Genomic DNA, 24,010 nt, shown 5'->3' with positions numbered 1-24,010 from the left:
TTTTGCCTTCTGTCTTTCCCAGCATCAGGATCTTCTCCAGTGAGTGCTCCCTTCTCATTTGGTGGCCAAAGTATTTGAGCTTCAGCTTTAGCATCTGACCTTCCAGGGAACAGTCTGGGTTGATTTCCCTTAGGACTGACTAATTGGATCTTCTTGCAGTCCAAGGGACTCTCAAGATTTTTCTCCAACACCACAGCTCAAAAGCATCTATTCTTCTGTGCTCGGCCTTCCTTATCGTCCAGCTCTCACAGCCATACATTACTACTGGGAATACCATCGCTTTGACTATATGGACTTTTGTTGGCAGGGTGATGTCTCTACTTTTTATTACACTGCACAGGTCCTCATAGCTGTCCTCCCAAGGAGCAAACGTCTTTTAGTTTCATGGCTACAGTCACCATCTGCAGTAATCTTGGATCCCAGAAATGTGAAGTCTGTCACTACTTCCATGTCTTCCCCTTCTATTTGCCAAGGTGTGATGGGGCCGTATGCCATGATCTTAGTTTTTTTGATGCTGAGTTTCAAGCCTACTTTGTGTTCTCCTCTTTCACCCTCAGCAAGAGGTTCTTTAGGTTCTCTTCACTTTCTGCCATTAGAGTGGTATCATCTGCATATCTGTGGTTGTTGATGTTTTTCCCGGCAATCTGAATTCCGGCTTGTGCTTCATCCAGGCCAGCATTCCACATGATGTACTCTGCATATAAATTAAATAAGCAGGGTGACAATATACATCGTTGCCAAACTCCTTTTCCTATTCTAAATCAATCAATTGTTCCATATCCCATTCTGACAGTTGCTTCTTGACCCTTATACAGGTTTCTCAGGAGACATGTGAGGTGGTCTGGTACTCCCATCTCTTTAAGGACTTGCCACAATTTGTTGTAATCCACACAATCAAAGGCTTTATTGTAGTCAATGAAACAGAAATAGATGTTTTTCTGATACTCCCGTGCTTTCTCCATAATCCAGCAAATGTTGGCAATTTGATCTCTAGTTCCTCTACCTCTCCGAAACCCAGCTTGAACTTCTGGTAGTTCCTGATCTATATACTGCTGAAGCCTAGCTTGTAGGATCTTTAACTTGACCTTGCTGGCATGTGAAATGAGTGCAATGGTGAGATAGTTTGAACATTTCTTGGCACTACCCTTCTTTGGGATTGGAATATAAACTGACCTTTGCCAATCCTGTGGCCAGTGCTGCGTTTTCCAAATTTCTTGACATAATGAGTGCATCACTTTAGCAGCAGCATCTTTTAGGACTTTGAATACCTCAACTGGGATACCGCCATCTCTACTTGCTTTGTTGTTAGTCATGCTTTCTAAGGCCCATTTGTCTTATTCCCACAGAAAAGATATTCTGCATTAATAGGAGGTGGGTTGTTAGTATTAACCATGTCAGTTACACAGGGGTTCTGTTTCAAACAGACCATTTTAGAGAGGAATTTTGATATTTCTACAACAATCATTTAGTCTGAGATTGCCGTAAATTTTAATCAATGGAGAATCTTAGAGTTGCTAATCCCCTGGTTTGGAGGCCCTGCCCCCACTTCAGAGTTATCAGAAAGCTGGGGGTGTGTGAGATGTCTGCTGGGCAAGCCATTATATCCTATGGAGACTGATTTCCATAGCATACAATCTAGTGCATCTCCTCAAAACACCCTCCCAAGTTTCAAAAAGATTGGACCAGGGGGGTCCAATTCTATGAATCCCCAAAGAAGGTGCCCCTATCCATTATTTCCAAATGGAGGGAAGGCATTTAAAAGCATGCAGACTCTTTAAATGTGATGGCCAGAACTCTCTTTGGCTTTGTTCTTGGTTCCACCCTCAAAGTCTCCTGGCTCCACCCCAAAGTCTCCAGGTATTTCTTGAGTTGGACCTTGCAATTCTAGAGAATCTAGACAGTGTTGTATTTCAGTATTTTCTTCATTGCCTTTCTATATGGCCCCCACCACCACATAATTTATGGCACCAGTCTGTCTCTTAAGAGTCAGGGTGCTGTTAAGGTTTCTCAGTCCTACCAACTCTTTACATTTTCTTCCTTTCCTGCTGATTCCAGCATTAGTCATTACTTGCTGTTCTCTCCTGTGGCTGGTCTTGGCATTCATGAATCAATGGTTAATTATCCATTCTTGTGTGTGCATATTTGTAGAAGGGGATTAATCACTTTGTAGGCACAGCCACTCTGATTTTATATTTTAGGTTCACTATAAAAAAATTATAAAATTATTTCAAAAGTATAATTTTAAAATCTTTAAAAATAATGAGCATTGATTTCACCTGCAAAGTGAAAAGCAGTGCCTACTTTCCCTCCCCCTCCGCACCCCCCTTATATATAACAATTCATTCATGAATTCTATGGCAGGCTATGAAAAGAATAAAAGCAATTAACTAGGCTATAAAACAGAGGAACAAAGGAATATTGTACAGAGAAACAAAATGCTGAATGGGACATACTCTGAGTATATTGTATGATCTGTGTTATTTGGGATGGGTATTACAGGTGGCAAATGCAGCAATATAATAAGTCCTACTGTGCTCAGTTTTTTAAAAAATTAGATTTTATTTGAATGAAGATGAGGAATGTCAGAGCTGCATTCTAATGCAGATACAGCCAATTAGTATGAGCTACTTTTTGCATCCTTGTTGGTTTTTGACGATTAATGCTTTGTAAATATCTAGTAACATGGATCCCTAGCCACTCCACATCTCATGTTTGTCTGCTGTCTTTCCATTCCTTTCCTGCATCAATGTTCAGACTTGCTTTCAAAAGCATGGGAGAATTGATTGAGCAAATGGTCGTCACAGAGTGTTTCAGTGTGTGGTTATGGAAGGCCTTAACTTGGAATGGATTCTTGAATTGTAACTTGTTGAGACTTGCAGTCCACGGAGAAGACTGGCCTCTAAAAGAGCCAGTCTTTGTTCTGCTGCTTGTAATTCTTCATCCCATTATTAAAAATATTATTTCTGTTGAGTGTTTTGAAGTGGAGCCTCCCACATGCTATACGCCAATACATTTTAAATACTGAAATTCTAAATATTTTGCTACTGTGCTCTGGTGGAAAAGTCTCCCCCCCCCTTCCTGTTTGTTGTCTTTGATGTTATGCAAGATTCTTAATATGATTAGTTTGTTCTGTGAAATTCTTTTTTGTTAGTTGATTGATTTGCTCGGGAGAGGAGTATGTGACTTACTAGATCTTGATTATTTGATTGCTGTCCATGACATTGCAATATTCTGTAAATTACATTCTCATTCATATAAAATTCAACTCAGTTTTAGCAAACAGGATCATTTCATCAAAATCAACAGAGGGATTAAAGTAATCTACTGCTGGTGATGTGCCAGCAGTGGATATTGGTCTTGTCTGTTTAAAGCCAATGGCACAAGTGCTAATGTGGCATATAAATTAAAATGCTGTGCAATACTTATTGTTTTTTCAATTTTTAAAAATATTTTTTATTACTTATCTTGGCTCCTGAGATGTTTGGGAGAAAGGCAGATATGTGTATATATATATTTTTTAAAAATAAAATAAAATAAAACGACCTCATTTTTTATTGGAGACAGAATATGATTTCAGGGCCAGGGAAGTTTTTTTGTTGTTCAGTCACACAGTCGAGGCCGACTCTTTGCGACCCCATGGACAAAGTCACGCCAGGCCCTCCTGTCTTCCACCATCCTCTGAAGTCTGCTCAAATTCGTGTTTGTTACATCAGTAACATTGTCCAGCCATCTCATCTTTTGCCGTCCTTTTCTTCTTTTGCCTTCTGTCTTTCCCAGCATCAGGGTCTTCTCCAGGGAGTGCTCCCTTCTCATTTAGTGGCCAAAGTATTTGAGCTTCAGCTTCAGCATCTGACCTTCCAGGGAACAGTCTGGGTTGATTTCCCTTAGAACTGACTGATTTGGTGTTCTTGCAGTCCAAGGGACTCTCAAGAGTCTTCTCTAGCACCACATCTCAAAAGCATCTATTCTTCTGCACTCAGCCTTCCTTATGGTCCAGCTCTCACAGCCATTCATTACTACTGGGAATACCATCGCTTTGACTATATGGACTTTTGTTGGCAGGGTGATGTCTCTACTTTTTATTATACTGCACAGGTTCGCCATAGCTGTCCTCCCAAGGAGCAAACGTCTTTTAATTTCATGGCTACAGTCATCATCTGTAGTGATCTTGGATCCCAGAAATGTGAAGTCTGGCACAACTTCCACGTCTTCCCCTTCTATTTGCCATGGTGTGATAGGGCCGGATGCCATGATCTTAGTTTTTTTGATGTTGAGTTTCAAGCCTGCTTTTGTGCTCTCCTCTTTCATTCTCAACAAGAGGGTTGTTTTTTTTTTTGGTAAAACAATTTTATTTAATAACATATGGTATTCATATCCAATAAAACATTAATAAACCCATTATCTATCCCATACATTACTATTTTTCATCCTCTCTTCCCCCCATATCTTGACCCCCGCTGGTGTCATTTATTTAAGCTACTTATAAAAAGAAGGTAACCTTATCTCTTAAGAATGTTATAACACACAAAAAAAGAATTATTATTCTTCAAGAAAATACATATTTCTAGTATTTTATATATATATATATAACCCTAACGTCATTATTATAATTCACCTTCAATCTTCATTTTTAACATTTTTAACACTTAATTGTTATCAAAAATCGCCCAATGCCCTTTTATTTTCCTTTCTTTTTCTATATATCTTCTGAATTTTCCCCACTCTGTTTTAAATCCTTCCATCTCATAGTCTTTTAAGATTCTTGTAAGTATGTCCATTTCACTCCATGACATAACTTTTACAACCCAGTCCCATTTTTCTGGTATTTTATCTTGCTTCCATAACTACACATACAATGTCCTAGCAGCTGAAAGTAAGTATCAAATTATAGTTCTATCTTGCTTTGGAAACTTTTCCATTTGTAATCCCAGTAAGAAAGTCTCTGGAAGTCTCTTGAATTCATATCCCAATATTTTTATAATCTCTTGTTGAATCATCTGCCAAAACTGTTTTGCTGTTTTCTTTCATTTTCCCTTCCACTTCTTGCATTTTCTTTGATGTTGCCACAGTTTCATTTCTGAGATCCTTAATTTATTTTTTCAAAGCTGTTGTGCATGTTTCAATATCCTTCTTAATTTCCTTTTTGGAGGCAGTTATTAACTCTTCCATCCCTTTCATCATCCTTGCTTCCATTGCTTTCAGCTGCTCCCACATCTTTTCCAATGAGGCAGCCCTAGTACGTATTGGTTTTGAATCTGACATGAAAGTATACCAAAAAAGTTGATCTCACCAAATTAAATTCTGGATATAAGGTTTTCAATGAGCCCAAAATCGCCATTCCTGGAGCTTCCTATGTTGAGATATTAATTTTAAAAGTTTTTATTTTGTCCAAGATGGCGCCCGCAGTTTTTCTGCTCCTTTAAAAAAAAAATTCTACTTTCTTCTACGGGCTACTAAAATTGTTTTTATCAATATTAATCAATGCTATCCACCTTGCAATGATCAAATTTGCCAGCTCCACAAATTTTTAACATCCCAAATGTTTTTAATTATTTCTTAAACTTTGACCTTCTTCTAATGGCTGCCGATGTTTTTCTATGATTTTCTAGACCTAGAGTAGGCTGGCTCCCACTTTTCCCTTCTTTCGATGGTTACTTCCTGCTTTGCTTGCTGCCAAATCCCGTTCTCTATGGTTAAGAGATCTCTTGATACTTTTATGATGCCATTTCCTGTGACATTTGCTTCATTAGCAACTCTGTGACGATGGGGTTTCTCCTCCAAAACCACAGGTATTTAAAACATTAATTGTTTTTCTCGTTTCTAGCATTGTCCTTTAACATTCAAAATTCTCAACTTCACCCCTCCTCTTCTTCTTTATATAAACATAGTATAATCCGTTTGCCACCTTATATTTTTTCTCATTTAATTCTTATTTTAGTCCCGGAATGACAGATAACAATCTGTACCTTCCGCTGTAGTTATACAAGTAGGCACCGTCCTTATATCAATTTAGATGTTAAGTAGAACAAAGAAGTTTTGAATTCTGGAGCATTGAATGACTCTGGAGGTCCTCTGTAGATGTTGGAACGCAACTCATTACCGGAGATCCTTCAAAGCTTCAAAGGAGCCCCCTTGGGAACTTCTTTTCAGCTGAAGTAAATCCCCTCAGAGTTTCCTGAGCATGTCTTGGACTATTCTCTGTCTGAGAAAAGTAGGCAGTAGGCATTGGTTTGCCTTTTCTACCCTGAACAGAGGCCCCAGGCTGCTCCCCTTGTGAGAAGCAGTTCAGCTCTCCATTTTCTAACCCCCGGAAGTCACCCTCAACAAGAGGCTCTTTAGGTCCTCCTCACTTTCTCCCATTAGAGTAGTGTCATCTGCATATCTGAGGTTGTTGACGTTTTTCCCAGCAATCTTAATTCTGGCTTGTACTTCATCCAGGCCAGCATTCCTCATGATGTACTCTGCATATAAATTAAATAAGCAGGGTGACAATATACATCCTTGTTGAACTCCTTTTCCTATTATAAACCAATCAGTTGTTCCATATCCCGTTCTGACAGTTGCTTCTTGACCCTTATACAGGTTTCTCAGGAGACATGTGAGGTGGTCTGGTACTCCCATCTCTTTAAGGACTTGCCTGTCTTACTATGTGATAAAAATGACTATTATGAGCTGAAAAAATAGTATTTTGAGTCCATGGTTTCTTAAACTGTGGTGGTATCACTTTGTGAAATCAGACAATTTGAAATTTGGTAGAAGTGATCTTATCACTCATTCAGATGCATTGACTTTGTTTGTTAACCCTTCTGGAGTGTAAGAATAGTTTAAGAACAGCATGCCAAATAATGTTGTCAACATTCTGAAGAAAAATGTCCTGGACCTTTAATAAAAATATACTGCTAAAGCTCTTCGTGACATGGAGGTAAATAACATCACCTGGTGTACAACAACCTAATAAACCTCTATGAAGGGGACAGGACATTTTTTCTTCAGTGTTGGTAATCCTAAACACAGAAGAGGAGAAACCTTGCCCTTAGTAACTGCTGATGTATGTTGCTGTAGTTGCTCATTAATGGATTCTGGAGGACTAGGCTCTGCAACTTCTATAGGGAGAGTAGCTTCATGTCAGAGCTAGGTTCTGAGGAAGAACAGGGAAGAATGCTGCTGGTGTGGTGAGTGTTTTTTTCTTTGACTTTCCTTAACTGCTGAGGAGAAGTAGCTGGGGTTACTGTGTTGGGAGGACAGTGTTTGAGAGTGTGTGGGTGTGTATAGCCTGCTGGAGAGTGTTGCCTGTTGGAGTAAGTGTTGTTTCTATTTGTCTCTTTTCCTGGGTTGTAACTGATTGTAGCTTTTAGCTGTTGTGCCTGGGGCTGACTGCTGGCCCACCCTCTGTTGCGTGAGCCTTGAATTGTATAAGGCACCTCCTCACCAGAGGCATGAGCCAAAGGGTAAGAGCTCAAGGGCTCTTGTCCTGTGGCTATTAGTCTGGGAGTTTGGCCAGGGGACCTTGTAAGAAGCTGAGTAGCTCTTACATCCTATATGTACCAAGCCAGCAGTAGCCAAACTGGCTTAATGCAAGAGCCACATAGAATAAACGTTGGATGTTTGAGAGCCGCAAGTCAGGAAGGCAGGCAGACATAAGGTTGCCAGCCTCCAGATGGGGCCTGAAGATCTCATGTTTTTACAACTGATCTCCAGCTGGCAGAGATTGGCTCCCTTGGAGAAAATGGCTGCTTTGGGGGGACTCTGTGACATTGTACCATGCTGAGGGCCCTCCCCTCCCTTCCCCAAACCCCACACACTCCCAAATCCACCCCCAAAGTCTCCAGGTATTTTCCAACACAGACTTGGCAACCCTTGAAAGGAAGGCAGGAAAATGGGAGGAGAGGTGGAAAGAAAGCAACTTTAGATGTGTTCTCTCCAAGCTGCCATCTGGCTTGGCTTGGAGAAATGATTTAAAGAGAGAAATTCCTTCACCAGTCAGCCAGTGGGGCAATGGGGGCTTTGAGAGCTCATAATATGTGTGAAAGAGCCACATGTGTTTCTCGAGCCACAGTTTGGCCACCTCTGTACTAGTTTTTTTGCTTCTGCAAACCTTTTAGAAGTAGTCTTCTGCGGCAGTTTGGCAGGGGGGTTGTCGAGGAAGTGCAAGATAAACTGAATCACTTCTGCAATGGATTGCAGAAGCATGGCTGGTGAGGGAGCTGAGGCAGTGACATCCAAAATCTGCAGCATGTTCGTATTCTTACCTGAGGGTAACAGCAATTACACTTGCATCAAGTGTAAGTTGGTAAGCCTACTGAAGGAGAAGATACAGAGATGTGAAGCATGCTTGTTGACACTCCATTTTATAAGAAAAGGTGAAGATTCATTGACATAATGCATTACACACTCCTGAGAGGGCAACAGGAAGGAGGAAAGGTGTCTCAGCAAACACAGAAGGAGGGTGCATGGAAGAATGTAACCCACAGTTACAGGAAAATCCAGAGTCATTCTGATCCTCTATTGCTAAGCAATCAGTTCCAGGATCTCCCCATAGGTTTGATTCTGGACCACTAGAACAAGGGCTACTCCTCCAGTCTCCCTAACATTGAAGGAACATTCTCAGCCCCCTGGAGATGAGAGGACTCCCACTTGCTCTTTGGCTCTTAGCTCACAGACTGATGAAAGGCGGGGGGGGGGGGGGGGACCAAAGACCTCCTCAAGGAACTCTTCTGCCTCCCCTCTCTTCCTCTCCTCCCCCACCTTTTCTTCAGTCATCCAGTTCCCCCCACACCAAACAGGCTGTCTCCCGTTCCCCAGTCTGGTGACAGTGAACAGGGGTGGAAGCAGGAAAAAGATGGGGGAAGGTATTATGTTTTTAATTTAGAATTTAAAAAAAATAAAAAGAGCAAATAATCACAGGAAAAAGGGAAATGACTGGTTACATGACAGTAATGTCCTAGGGATATGAACGTGAGGATCTGGGCAAGATGAAAGAGTCAGGAGAAATGCCACGTTCACAATGCCACCCCAGTTTGCTCTAGTCCTCCCCCCTTAGCCCATCAGCGATAGAGTCTGGAGCTCTCCTCCAGCCCACAGTTCCCTCAGGCCCTCCTATAAAGAGCTGCATCCAGACATCCCACCATGCCTCTCCATTTCTTTTGCAACCAGCCTTGGATCCAGAAGGGGAATCTTATTTTGCTTGGCAGCAGGAAGACATCCACTTAGGACCAATTGTCACTGACTGTGCAGATTTAAATGGGGAGGGGGGCACACAAGTAGGTAGCCTTGCCTAGGGCACCAAAAAGCCTAGCAATGGCCCTGGTCATCAGGAAGGTTTGGCGTTTTGGACCATGGCTTGCGCTTTTGAGATGAAGCTCTTCTATCAGGAGAAGGTTTGAACCTTGCAAGAATAGGAAAACATGTGCTTGCTAAGAGCCTTACAGACCTTTTAACGAGGGTTTTCTTATAGGGGAGTGAGACAAAAATACAAAGCCTATTGTGATGCCAGTAACTTTCAAGAACCCCTAAAGATATGCGGGGAGTAACACATATGCTAGGAAACTTTAACTCACAGAAAAGTACAGAAACAAAAACCTCAGGGCACATAATCCATGGATTCTGGTGTCTTCTATACTAATGCACAGAATAGGGAACCAAGCAGAAGGAACTTGAAGCCCTAATCCAGGAAGGGACTATGACCTAATAGGCATTACTGAAATTTAGTGGGATAACATTCACAATTGGAATATTAGGATTGAAGAGTACAATTTGTTTAAAAGGGATAGACAAATAAGGAATGGGGGAAGAAGAGCTTTATATGTAAAGGAGGTATATACTTGTGAGGAAATGCGTGAATCTGAGTGTGGAAGGTCAGTTGAGATTCTCTGGGTAAAATGAAAGACAATAATAGTGATATTATGGTTGGGGTCTACTATAGAGCACCAAGCCAGGCAGAGGATATGGATAAGACACTTGGATGAGATTACAAAGTTCTGAAAGAGATGGAACACAGTCATTATGGGAGATGTCAGCTACCCAGCTATCTGTTGGAAGTCCAACTCTCATAAAAATAAAAGGTCAAATAAATTCTTGACTTGTCTTGATGACAACTTTGTTTTCCAGAACATGGAGAGGAATACAAGGGGATCTGCTATCTTGGACTTGATTATCATCAACAAGGAAGAAATGGTTGACAGGTGAAAATAGTGGGCACCCTGGGTAGTAGTGGCCGTGTAATTTTGGAATTTACAGTCTTAGGGAAGGGAAAAGCTGTATGTAGTCAGACATATAGGTTGGACTTCAAGAAAGAAAATTTTGACAAACTTAAATTTATGCTGGATAGAATCCTGTGATCAGAAATACTTAAGGAGAAGGGAGTTGCAGCTTAGACTCTGCATATGGTTAGTACATAGTTTCTTTAAATGAAATGAAGTCCTCAGGGCCAGATGAGTTGCATCCAAGAGTACAAAAATAATTTGTGGATGTATTTTCTGAGCCTCTGTCTGTTATTTTTGAGGATTCTTGGAGAACAGATGAGGTGCCAGAAGATTGGAAGTGGTCAAATGTTGTCCCCATCTTCAAGAAGGGAGGAAAGGAGGATCCAAGTAACTACTGATCTGTCAGCTTGATGTCTATACCTGAAAAAGTTTTAGAACAAATCATTAGTCAGTCCTTGAGCATTTAGAAAGGATGGCTTTGATCACTAGGAGCCAGCATGGGTTTTTCAAGAACAAGTAGACTAACCTTATCTCCTTTTTTGAGAAAGTGACTACCTTGCTGGATCAGGAGGATGCTGTAGACATAGTTTATCTTGATTCCAGTAAGGCTTTTGATAAGGTTCCACATACTATTCTTGTTGACAAATTGGTAAGATGTGGTTTGAATCCTATTACTGTTAGGTGAATCTGTAACTGGTTGACAGACTGCATCCAAAGAGTGCTTATTAATGGTTCCTCATCCTCTTGTAGAGGAGTAACAAATGGAGTGCCTCAAGGATCTGTTCTGGAACCTGTTTTGTTTGACATCTTTATGAACAGAGGTAATGTTTATGAAACTTACAGATGATACTAAATTGAGAGAGGTAGCAAATACAGCAGAAGACAGAGTCCGGATACAGGATGATCTTCAGGCTGGAAAACTGGGCTAAAATAAATTGAATTAATATTAACAGGGATAAATGTAAAGTTCTGCATTTAGTTAGGAAAAGTCAAATGCATCATTATAGGATGGGGGAGACTTTTCTCAGCAGTAAAAGGATCTGGGGCAGGGGTGTCAAATGTACAGCCTGTGGGCCAGAATTGGGGTCTTTTCTCCCTATTCCCCTTGCTCTCCTCACCCTTTGAAGCTCCAAGGCTGATGAAGTTCCCAGCTCCTTCTTCCTTGTCTTTGAAGGCTGAAGCAGAAAGCTTTTCTGGGCTTGAAAAGCTGCAAAGAAAATGCAGAATGGACTTTCCATTACAGTCTCTGTACCCAGATAGACTACTTTGGGACTAGTCTCTCTCAGCACAGAGACCTTAATGGAAAAATCCATTCTGTGGTTTTCTTGCAGCTTTTTCGGTGCTGCAATATATTTTAATGGAGTGGAGCTCAGTTTCACTTTTCAGCATTTATATGGCCAGGTTTCTTGCTGGAGTTGTGTGACCTTGCAGATAAAGTGTTTGAGCCAGCATGTCTCTGCTGAATGGACCTTAGAACTGGTGCTTAGTGAGTACTCTGACCTGGGAACCCACAGCTAAAGGGGGATATTACACTGAAGAGCCGTTGCCATCCTGAGTAGACCTGGGTCCAAGGGGAGAAACTCACAATGCCCAGCCATTTCATGCTTTCCTATACCCAGAGCATTCCATATTTTTGGTTTATATTTTTAGTTTCTACTGTGATCCTTGTGCTTTTTCTTGATGTTTTATTAATTGCATTGCCAAATTCCATTATTCCTCCACCTTTCCATTTTAAATAAAATATTGCAAGAGTTATAAGCATGTTTGTATTTTAAGTAAAAAACCTTTAATTATGTTTCTCTGTATCCTTTATAAAGTGTCACCATTACCTGGCCTTATATTTTATGATATGCACGGCCTGGCTCCGCAAAATTCCATTTATGTCAGATCCGTCCCTCATAATAAATGGTTTAGTTTATTATTAGATTTCTATGAGTTTAACACCCCTGATGGGGTCTTAGTAGACCATACACTGAACATGAGTCAGCAGTGTGATGTGGTAGCTAAAAAGGCATATGTGATTTTGGGCTGCAGCAACAGAAGAAGAAGAAGAAGATATTGGATTTATATCCCAACCTATACTCTGAATCTCAGAGCAGTCACAATCTCCTTTACCTCCCCCCCCCCCCCGACAACAGACACCCTGTGAGGTAGGTGGGGCTGAGAGAGCTCTTACAGCAGCTGCTTTTTCAAGGGCAACGCCTACGAGAGTTATGGCTGACCCAAGGCCATTCCAGCAGCTGCAAATGGAGGAGTGAAGAATCAAACCCGTTTCTCTCAAATAAGAGTTCGTGCACTTAACCACTACACCACACTGGTATATAGTGTCCAGCTCAAGTGAAGTGATGGTGTCACTTTACTTTGCTCTGGTTTGCAGACCTCACCTAAAGTATTGTGTTCAGTATGGGGCACCACAATTTAAGAAGGATGTAGACAAGCTGGAACGTGTCCAGGGGAGGGCAATGAAGATGCTGAGGGATCTGGAAACCAAGTCCTATGAGGAAAGGCTGAAGGTTCTGGGTATGTTTAGCCTGGAGAGGAGACAATTAAGAGGTGATATGATCACCATCTTCAAGTACTTGAAGGATTATCATATAGAGGATGGTATGGAGTTATTTTCTGTTGCCCTAGAAGGTCGGGCCAGAATCAACAGGTTGAAATTGAATCAAAAGGGTTTTCAGCTAAACATTAGAAGAACTTCCTGACAGTGAGAGTGATTCCTCAGTGGGCTTCCTTGGGAGGTGGTGGGCTTTTCTTCTTTGGAAATTTTCAAATAGAACCTAGATGGCCATCTGACAGCAACACTGATTCTATGAACTTAGGCAAATCATGAGGAAGCAGGCAGGAAGTGTTGCATCAGTGCTAAGATTCCCACCCCCCAACCCCCCACTATCTTCTGGGCATGCAGCAGGGGTAAATGGAGGTTTAAGGGAGGTGTTTGTGAATTTTCTGACTTGTGCAGGAGGTTGGACTAGATGACCCTGGAATTCCCTTCCAACTCTATGATTCTATTAATGTGGAACAGCAGATGTATAGTCTACGCAAGAGACCATGGCTTAGAGGGTGACTACATGTTTTCTATGAGGAAATTTACAGGTTCAGCCCTTAGTTTCCCTATTTAAAGGATCACAGATAGTGGAGTGTTGAAACTGAACTTTTCCTGCAGATTTCCCTCCAGTTAGATTAGCAAACGAGCTACACATGCAGGTTGTCTGACTCAGTATTAAGCAACTTTATTTGCATGTTTGTTATCCACAAACTCCTTTGCACATCTAATTTTAAAGTGTAAAACTGCTGTTTGAAAGGCTCAAGCCCAAAGTCTCACTAGGCAAGTGAAGGTAGTTGCATTTTCTCTAGATTGTGGTTTGCAACTGCTGGTGTCACTTCTGTTCTTCTGGGCTTCTCAGGACTTGTATACATGAAAGAAATTTATGGATGCTAGTGGGTAGATCACTAGATTATTCCATCATTTCTTCTGAGGACATCTAATCATACAGAATTGTTTGTCTTTCTCCTGTGAAACACAGAAACACAAACTTCAGATCTTGGTCTTTTTCTTTCCTTTTTTGGGGAGGGGAGAGAATTATTATAATGCTGTATACACAGAGAGACATAGAGCAATGAAATAATCTGCTTTGTTTCTTTTCTTTTTTTGTGTCTAGATGGAGGATGTCATAGCACGTATGCAAGATGAAAAAAATGGGATTCCCATTCGGACAGTTAAAAGCTTTCTATCCAAGATTCCCAGTGTCTTTTCTGGTAAATACAATTTGTGTTGTGTTCAATTTGCTTTGGTTGTAACAGATATATGTGAGTTATATGTACTGAGTTAAGAACAATCAACCAAGTCGTTAGTTGGGCTCCATTTCATCTAGTACTAAAATTCTCATGAAATCGGTGGGCAGCATACGGACCAGACAGCATCTGGAGGAGGAGTTCTTGATGTAAGGAATAACAGAGGAGTTTCTGATGTAAGGATTAATGAGGAGGAGGGGAGGGAATGCTTCTAGTGTGTGTTTGGCAAATGTGACTCATCATATTAGCCACAGCAGAAAAAGCAACTGCAACTTCCTTTATGCCAAAAATATTTGGAAGAACCCAAGCTTTGACATATTGATAAAATGCAGCATCCCATAAGACATGTCCTCTGCTCCTCAAGAGTTGTTCTGAAATGTGGGGGAAGGAGAAGGAATTCTTCCTGGATCAGACCTTTTACTAGCTCCAGTTATTGGGTTCCCATGAAAAACAAACCCAGCAGCTAATCCTTTCAAAATATATAATGTGCATAAAAGTGTTTTATATGCCAATTGAAACAATGTTCATCTCCTGTAGACATGCTTAGGTGAACTCTTAATGACTGTCTCACAAAAGAGAGCTGACAACAGATGAATGTTGCAGCAACAAAAACAAAAACCTTTATTCAAATCCCTGTTAGCCTACAAACAGTTAAGAAACCAATTATTTTGTAAAATGGTAAGGTACACTAGAATTTTATTTTAAAATCCACTCAGCTTCATTTCTAAATACTTTGGAACACATTCCAAGATCCTTTACACAAAGTATGTTTTTCAGTTCCTCTTAGAATCATGACCAAGATGGTTGGTTCTGGGGCACTGCCTAGTTTGCTGAGATTTTTTGCTGGTTTTTGTCTTCATTGAAGGATGCGGCCATACATGCATTGTGAGAGTTGCACCTCAATAACTTCAGTCATTAATGGAGATCCTGCTTGAGAAAAATTCCTTGATTGTGCTGGGAATAATCAGAAGATTACCATCACCTTTCTGCTGTGTTTGGGAGCTCTCCAGACACATCTGACTGGCTGCTGTTAAAACAGAAAGGATGCATTACTAAGGGGATCCTTTGTTTGATCAACACAGGTCTTAATTTCTTGTGGCATCCACCTGTTTGCAGAAAAATGTGTTAGGCCAACCCTGGGGATAGGCTTGTGAGATCTTTTCTCCAGGTTACCACAAAAACCTAGATCCAAGATTAGACTTTCATTTTTATAGGAGAAAATGTCAAATAAAAGATTATTGGTCTAGCTATAATGAAGGTAATCTTCAAATCAGAAAAGGCTTTTGGCATTTTATTTGCTCATGGTGCCCGTGTTGTGTAGTGCAGTGGTCTTCAATCTGTGGGTTGGGGTTGCCAACTCTAAGATGGGAAATGTCTGGAGATTTAGAGGTGGAGCTTGAGGAGAATGGAGTTTGGGGAGGGGAAGGAATTAAGCGGGGATGTGATGTCATAGAGGCTGCCCTCCAAAGCTGCCACTTTCTTCAAAGAAACTGATCTCTGTAGTATAGAGATCAGTTGTAATTCCAAGAGAACTCCAGTCCAACTTGAAGGCTGGCAGTCATTGGGCCTTTAAGTGGGTTGCAGAGTCCTAATTGTTGGGTTATAAGCACAGTTTATAAATTCAGCTGCCATGTTTTGCTCCAAGGATTCCTGTAATTTGTATGCTTACATAGACAACAAGCCTCCTGGTTTTCTTAGTGTATGAATATACAAAGACACATATACTGGGAGACACAACAAATGGTAAGGTTCATGCCATCACATGGGATTTAAAGGTAGAGCCCCAACTTGACTAAGATTTTTTTTCAGATATACTATAAAGAGAGGTGGGAGGGTCATCATCTTACATTCTCCTACTTGTATTTTTTTTAATTTAAAAATAAACTTTATTTAATCACAATGCAGCATAACAAAGATTAACCAACAATAATTAGAAAGACATGCAAACAGACATAACAAAAAGCACATTTCAATTTAGAGCAAATAAACAAACTTGTATATATGATAATCTTGCGTGATAACAATAATATATATATTATTATATATGTAATATTCCATTGGTCAAGATAAGATAACATGGTGCAGAAAACAAGCCAGAAATAAATAACCCTGTGCTCAATAGTGAGTACAACTGAGACCAAAAGAAAAAAGAAGGAAAATAATACTGAAACAAACAAGTGGATAGAAAATAAAAATTAAATCAAATTAAAATTAAAAATGTAACCAGGAGTGATAAGTCTGGTTCGAGGGGAGAAGTTCGTGCTGTGACATAAAGTCTAATACAGGAAACAAATCTATCATGGAGGCCATTGGAAACCGAGTTAGCATGCTCCACAACTGTTGTAATCTTCTGCATAACAAATTGGTCCCAAATTTTATCAAACCAATCCAGCCTGGCTGGGGGAGAGGAGGATTTCCAAGACGATGCAATGGTATGACATGCAGTAGCCAAAAGAACACAAATTAAATCCTTATGATTAATATTTGCAGTTGACTCATCCCATAAATCTAAAAGTAGCAATTCAGGAGACAAAGGCAGAATTTGTGAGCTTATTAAAGAGATTTGTTGTAAAACATCCGACCAAACTGCTGAATAAAGGGATACTCCCACCAACAGTGAGTTATGGATTGATCTGATGAAGTTTTCTAGGAGGAAAATACCAGCGTGTCAAAATTTTAAAGAATTGCATTTTGATATTGAAAACTGAAGAAGAGTTTGCAGGGGAGTTCCAATTTTTTTTCCATGATGTAGAAGGGATATTTCTATTAAGATCTTCTTCCCAAGCTCTCTGATAATTCAATGTAGAACAGAATTTTATATAAAGTTCTATATAAAGTTTTATATAAGTTTTATATAAAGTTCAATCAGAATTTTATATAAAGTTGTTAAAAGACCCTTATTAGGCGTAAATGTTGTAGCCAGAAGTGTTCCGAATTTTGTGTAAGACCTACTAAAAGTCCCTAGATTTGAGAGCTGTTCAATCATATTTTTCAGTTGTAGGTATCGAAACCAAGGGATATTCTTGTCCAGCAATCTATCAAAATAAGATTTTGCATACATGTATTTTTCTAAACAAGACTGGATTCCTCAATGCACTCTCTCCTAAAATAAAAACAGTTTATATTTTTCAAGTCCTTGGTACTAGTCTAAACACAGATTACCAGGATCCTTAATGACGTAGTGCAAGTCTAAAAGCTTCCTGACCCACTGATAATATACAGATTGTTATTTGAAGAGATGTGGCTTCTTACCCTCGTAGTATTGTTTTAATTAAGTCAAAATTCATGCCTTACTGTATGAAATGGTTTGGGTTCTGTCAGATATGTCAGAACTGACTGACTGAGAGTAACATTAGCTCCAATGCGTGGGGCAAAGTACTTAATGTCTGATTTTATTGTTGTCCCTTGTTCTGAATCAACCACTCTTGTTATGGGTCTTGACTTAGAGCCACCAAAGATATGCTTTATAAAGTACAGTGCACAAAGTTTAAGTATTAAATTTTGAATTAATATATTTTATGCTGCATACTAGATTCTTATATGTTTGTAAGGTTTTTGCATTATGGGTTTAATTATAATAAATGGTTTTGACTTTGGAACAGGTTTCTCTCTCTCAAATTAGGTTCTTGCCAATCATCCCCCCCCCTACTGAACCCACTGGGAATAGGAATCCTAGGAAAGGTTTCTATACTCCAAAATCCCCTAACAGGAAGCTGACTGGGTGCTTTTGGACCAGTCACAGACTTTCAACCTAACTTACCTCACAGGCTTGTTGTGCAGATCAAAAGGGGGAGAGGAGAATGATGTAAGTGGCTTTGCACACACACACACACACCCTGTGCAGAAAGACTATCCTTTTCCTAGGTAACAGCTGCAGGAAGGGGGGAGGAGATGGAAAGCTGAAGTCAGAGGGGCAGATAAAGGTAGGCTGTGGTTATCAGGGAAGGAGATAGGGTTGCCAACTCCAGGTGGGAAATTCCTGGAGATATGAGGGGTGGAGCCTAGAGACGGTGGGTTTTGAGAAGGGGTGGGACTTCAGACAGGTACAAACCAGCTGTTTCCTCCTGGGGAACTATTGTTACCAATCACTCAGAATTACAACTGCTCTCCAGATGGCAGAGATCAGTTCCCCCGGAGAAAATGGGCTGCTTTACAGGGTGGATTCTGTGTCATTATACCCTGCTGAAGTTGCTTCTCTCCTGCTCTGTGGAGAAAGACTGTATTTTTCCTAGGTAGAGGCTGCAGGGGTGGGGGAGGAGATGGAAAGCTAAAGTCCAGTTCCCCTACAGAAAACAGCCACATTGAGGCACATACTCTATTATACCATAACACAAAAAACCAAGCCAAAAACCCCCCAGATCACGCAACAAGCACACACTGGTGCTAAGTGCCATAAGGCGAAATGCAACAAGAAAATACAGCAACAAAGCACTGCAGACAAAAGGAATGATGAGCTTCATTCTCTGCATGATCATCATCATGCTATGATGCCACATCAAATTGACCCTGACTGCCCAAGGCCAGGGCACTTGCCCAGAGTTTCTTTCTAGAACCCATTGTATTTATTCTCACAGTGGACTTTATTCTTAGTAAAATCATAACTGCCTAAAGAGCAGATATGAATTGTATGTGCTCATTCTGTGTCACATGCCTTACTTATTTTGGGCTGTGCACGATATTGATACCTAATTTCCTTGTATGCATAAGATTTCTAGTTGGTATCAGCATGAACACCCTGCCCTGGTATAGCCCAGATTATCCTGATTATCCCCCCTGCTCAAATGGACTGCCAAACTGACTGCCAGGTTGGTATTGGCCGGGACCTAGACAGCTTGGGATCCCATCTATCTTTTTAAACTGAACAGAGCCAGGCTATGATACTTGTAGAATGTCATCTTGGGTGCGGTCACACTTACATTAAATCCATCAGCAACCCATCTTTAAAGCGCCGTTATTTCGTATGTCAGATAATCCGCCGCATCCTGTTTCCCGATCAGACAGCATGGAGTTCCGATGGCGTGCCGTGTTGATCCCGTCCCCTGCTCGATCACACAGCGCCCTCCCGGAACTTCTTTCAGATGGCGGCAATCCGCATTAGCGCAGGCGCAGTGCTGGGCGCTAACAGGAGGGTTTGCGGGGTTTCCGGCTATTAAACCTCTTTTTTTTTGTTTCCCCGCTGCTCTATCGATATATCGATATATCGATATATCGTTGTGTCGAAATGGAATTTTTGAGCTCTTGCTTGGTGGCCGTCCGGTCGCCGCCGCGCTCCGACACCTCCGCGTCTCCCGGCACGTAGGGAGGGATCGGCGGGTGGGCGCCCCCCAGCAGCCTGGGCCGGAGGCTGGAACACATCCCCATGGTGGCGGCCAAAGGTTCTCACGTTCCCCGGGCCGGACACGCGACTCGCACGCACACCCGGCTAGAAGGGAGGAGGGGGACGTGATGTTGCAAACTGCTGTTTAGAAAAGCGCACATGAAACATAACATCGATGACAGGGAGGAGGAGAAGTGAAGGAAGGTCGCCGCGCCTCTCGGTCCCCCTTTGGAGAAGACTCTGCAGCCGGAGGCAGGAGCGCGGGGTGGTCGCCGCCAGCCCAGGGAAGTCCCGGCCCTCCCCGAGGGCGGCTTTTAAAGTGAAACCATCTCCTCCTCGGAGTGGCCAAAGCTGCCCGCTTTCCTTGGGCTCCGAGAGAATCGTCTTCCTCCCTTCCATATTTCGATATATCGATATATCGCTATTACGCAATAAACTAAAATATTTTTTTTAAAAAAAGGCCGGGCTTGCACGTTTCAGAAGGCCCCCCCCCTTCCTTCGATGGCGCAGTGATATGCATTTGCTTGTGGCGGGAAGCTGGAAGCGGGAAGCGCTGTTGCAACTCAGCAACGATTGCCCGTCCAGACGCTCCAGAGCGCCCAGGAAGCGCTCAGGAAACGTCTTGTTCCGGATTAAAAGCAGTGGCAAATTAATCCGCGAGCAAGGCGCATCAGCGTGGGACGGGCACGGGCTAAGCACGCTTCACAGATGTGCATGTGTGAATGTCCCGGTAAAATCCGACATGCATGCGGGCTCAACTCATGCCTGTAGCGGGGTTTTTTGGACGTCTGACTGCACCCCAAGTTACTGTTTTGTGGTTTTAATGAATGATGTTTTTAGGTTTTAAAAGTTGGTTTATTTTATTTATTTATCAGTAATAACTAAATAAAAGCCCAACTGCAGTGGCAAACCTGAGAATTTTCATTGATTGGATATGGCCTACGCAGGATTGGCTTGTGCTTTCTCTGGCATGCCATTGGCTGATTCTGCTTTCCCCCACCCACCGCCTGCCCCATAAGGCAAGAACCCCACCAGAAGGCCACTGACCTTTGAGGGAGACAATTCTCTGCTGACAGGTTCTCCTGGGGGCTTACTGATCACTACTGCCTCTCCTCAGGGCCTGTTGTAGGAAGTCCAGGACAGTCCATCTCCCCACCCCCACAAACAATGCTGCCACAAAGCAAACAGTGAAGCAAACTGTACACTGTGAGAGACATGTTCATGAGACAAACCAAAAGCAGTTCCTTCTCTTCAACTCCCCCTTGAGGGGGGGAGTGAATGCCTTCACTTGGGTGGGTGCGTAGGAAGACAGGAAGGCTGCGGGGGGCACTCACACAGAGGCCTTCAGTGGGAAATTCCTAAGGTATCATTACAGGCCTCTGAAGGAGGCCTTTCCTTCTGGAGAACCACTGTTGCCAGTCTTAAGGTGAGGACTGTGGAAGCTGGCTGGGTGATTTTGGACCAGATGAAAGCTAATATATATATATATTTAAAAGCTTTCATGAAAGCAGAATGCCAGCGGGGCGTGGGGGCTTTCCAGTGTTTTGCACTGAGTGTCACATGCATGACTATCTGCCCATAGGACAGAAGTCTTGGGTGTGTGCTCGATGCAAGGAGCTCCTGGTCCTCAGGGAATGAGTTTGTACCCTTGAGGCGGAGGTGACTGACCTGGAGAAGCAGAGACAGTGAGTTAGGCACTCAGGGAAGACTCTCGGGGGCATATTAGATGAGCCCCACGCTGAACGTGGCAGCCCCGTTGCTACCAGGGAGCATGAGGGTCAAGAGGGAACAGGGCACCATACTGAGGATAAGGGGAATGCACCCTCAGATGGGAGCTCTTCTTCAGTTGGTGAGCAGGGATCCTTTCGCGCCAAGGAACCATCCCTGGGCAGGGAGAGAGGAGGGGTCTTGGTAGTTGGTGATTCGATCCTTAGGCAAGTAGATAGCTGGCTGGCAAAACCGCGTACTGACCGCATGGTGACTTGCCTGCCTGGTGCAAAGGTAGCAGACATTACATGTGTTATAGATAGGCTGATAGACAATGCTGGGGAGGAGCCAGTGGTCGTGGTGCATGTTGGCACCAACGATGTGGGGAATGCAGTCATGAGGTCCTGGAGGAAAAATTTAGACTGCTAGGCAGGAGACTTAAGGCCAGGACCTCCAAGGTAGCCTTCTCAGAAGTGCTACCTATTCCACGTGCAGGGCAGGAGAGACAGGCACAAATTAGAAGTCTCAATGTGTGGATGAGACGATGGTGGCGGAAGGGTTTAAGTTCGTTAAGCACTGGGATACTTTCTGGAACAAGCTGGAGCTGTCCAAAAGAGACGGTCTCCACTTGTCCCCAGATGGAACCAGGTTCCTGGCACTTGAAATCAAAAAGGTGGCAGAGCAGTTTTTAAACTAAATCTTGGGGGAAAGCTGACAGGAGATGAAATATCTCTGGTTCAGGTAGACTCATCTCAAAGAGATGAAGGGTTAGCTGATACTTTTCTAACGGGTAATGGATCAGAGTTGTCCACTGAGATGGTGACAAACAGAATGGACTGCCTGCCAGAGTCTCGAGGCGGCAGGATGAAGGTGGTGGGCCTAGCTTGCCTGGGAAATTATAGATGTTCGTACGCAAATGCTAGAAGTCTTCAAAGTAAAATTGGTGAGTTGGAATGTTTAGTGTTGGGAGAAAACATAGACATTGTTGGAATTTCAGAAACTTGATGGAATGAGGAGAATCAGTGGGACATGATGATTCCTGGATATAAGTTATACCGAAAAGATAGGGAGGGAAGGGTTGGAGGTGGGGTGGCTCTGTATGTCAGAGAGGGCATGCGGTCCAGTAAGACTGAGGTCAGAGAATTAGATTCCCTTCTAGAAATGCTTTGGGCCAAAATAGAGGGCCCAAAAGGAAATTTAACTATGGGAGTTTGTTATCGCCCACCAAATCAAAAGATAGAAGACAACTATAACATGATGGAAGGAATGAAGATAGTGGCTAAACGTAAAAACTGTTTTGTAATAGGTAATTTTAACTACCCACAGATTGATTGGGTCAATATGTGTTCTGGTCGAGGGAAAGAGATTGAGTTTCTTGATGCTATCAATGACAGTGCTATGGAGCAGATGCTCTCAAAACCTACCAGGGGTGGGGTGATCTTGGATATGGTCCTAAGTAATGCCCAAGACTTGGTGAGAGATGTAAAAGTGATAGCACTGCTTGGGAGCAGTGACCATAACGTTATTGATATCACCATTTGTATAAATAGAGAGTTGCCCCAAAAGACCAGCACAACCACGTTTAACTTTAAAAGGGGTAAATTCTCTGAGATGCGGAGGCATGTGAAGAGGAAACTGAAAGGAAAGGTAAATACAGTCAAAACCCTTGGGGAAGCTTGGAGGCTATTTAAAACTACAATCCTAGATGCTCAGATAAAATATATACCACAAGTTAGGAAAGGCACAAACAGGTATAAGAAAAGGCCTGCATGGTTAACAAACAAAGTAATGGAAGCTGTAAAAGGTAAGAAGGACTCCTTTAAGTGGTGGACAGCTAGTCCAAGTTAGATTAATAAAAGGGAATACAGGCTATGGCAAATCAAATGCAAGGCTGTGATCAGGCAGGCAAAAAGGGACTATGAGGAGCATATTGCAAAAAACATAAAGACCAACAATAAAAATTTCTTCAAATATATTAGAAGCAGGAAAGCAGCCAGGGAGGCAGTGGGGCCCTTGGATGACAAAGGGGTAAAAGGGTTACTGAAGGAGGATAGGGAAATGGCTGAGAAGCTGAATGCATTGTTTTCCTCCGTCTTCACTGTGGAAGACGAGAAGTGTTTGCCCGCTCCAGAACCACTAATTTTGGAAGGGGTGTTGAAAGACCTGAGTCAGATTGAGGTGACAAGAGAGGAGGTCCTACAACTGATTGACGAATTAAAAATGAATAAGTCACCAGGTCCGGATGGCATACATCCAAAAGTTCTGAAAGAATTCAAAGTTGAACTTGTGGATCTTCTGACAAAAATATGTAATCTTTCATTGATATCTCTCTTCGTTCCTGAGGACTGGAAGGTAGCAAATGTCACCCCCATCTTTAAAAAGGGTTCCTGAGGAGATCCGGGAAATTACACGCCCGTCAGTCTGACTTCAATACCGTGAAAGTTGGTAGAAACCATTATCAGGGACAGAATGAGTAGGCACATTGATGAACACGGGTTATTGAGGAAGACTCAGCATGGTTCTGTAAGGGAAGATCTTGCCTCACTAACCTGTCACATTTCTTTGAGGGGGTGAATAAACATGTTGACAAAGGAGACCCAGTTGATGTTGCTTACCTTGACTTCCAGAAAGCTTTTGATAAAGTTCCTCATCAAAGGCTCCTTAGAAAGCTCGAGAGTCATGGAGTAAAAGGACAGGTCCTCTTGTGGATCAAAAACTGGCTAATTAATAGGAAGCAGAGAGTGAGTATAAATGGGCAGTCTTCGCAGTGGAGGACGGTAAGCAGTAGGGTGACGCAGGGCTCAGTACTGGGTCCCATGCTCTTTAATTTGTTCATAAATGATTTGGAGTTGGGAGTGAGCAGTGAAGTGGACAAGTTTGCAGATGACGCTAAATTGTTCAGGGTGGTGAGAACCAGAGAGGATTGTGAGGCACTCCAAAGGGATCTGTTGAGGCTGGGTGAGTGGGTGTCAACGTGGCAGATGAGGTT

General features: G+C 42.2%; 1 protein-coding gene across 9 annotated transcripts in view; it reads left to right on the top strand.

Annotated features, from left to right (window-relative positions):
* The window catches only part of RGS7 (regulator of G protein signaling 7), a 376,996-nt gene that overhangs the window by 143,370 nt on the left and 209,616 nt on the right, over positions 1-24,010 (top strand). For all 9 annotated transcript variants that reach the window (XM_060243399.1, XM_060243417.1, XM_060243443.1 and 6 more), the window contains exon 3: positions 13,865-13,961. In XM_060243399.1, the coding sequence (XP_060099382.1) occupies positions 13,865-13,961 (97 nt within the window). The remainder of the gene's footprint in view (positions 1-13,864; positions 13,962-24,010) is intronic.

The sequence above is a fragment of the Heteronotia binoei genome, chromosome 1 (assembly GCF_032191835.1).
Source record: "Heteronotia binoei isolate CCM8104 ecotype False Entrance Well chromosome 1, APGP_CSIRO_Hbin_v1, whole genome shotgun sequence".
Classification (NCBI taxonomy): domain Eukaryota; kingdom Metazoa; phylum Chordata; class Lepidosauria; order Squamata; family Gekkonidae; genus Heteronotia; species Heteronotia binoei.
Note: the sequence above shows the minus strand (reverse complement) of the source record. Positions and strands in the feature narration are given on the sequence as shown.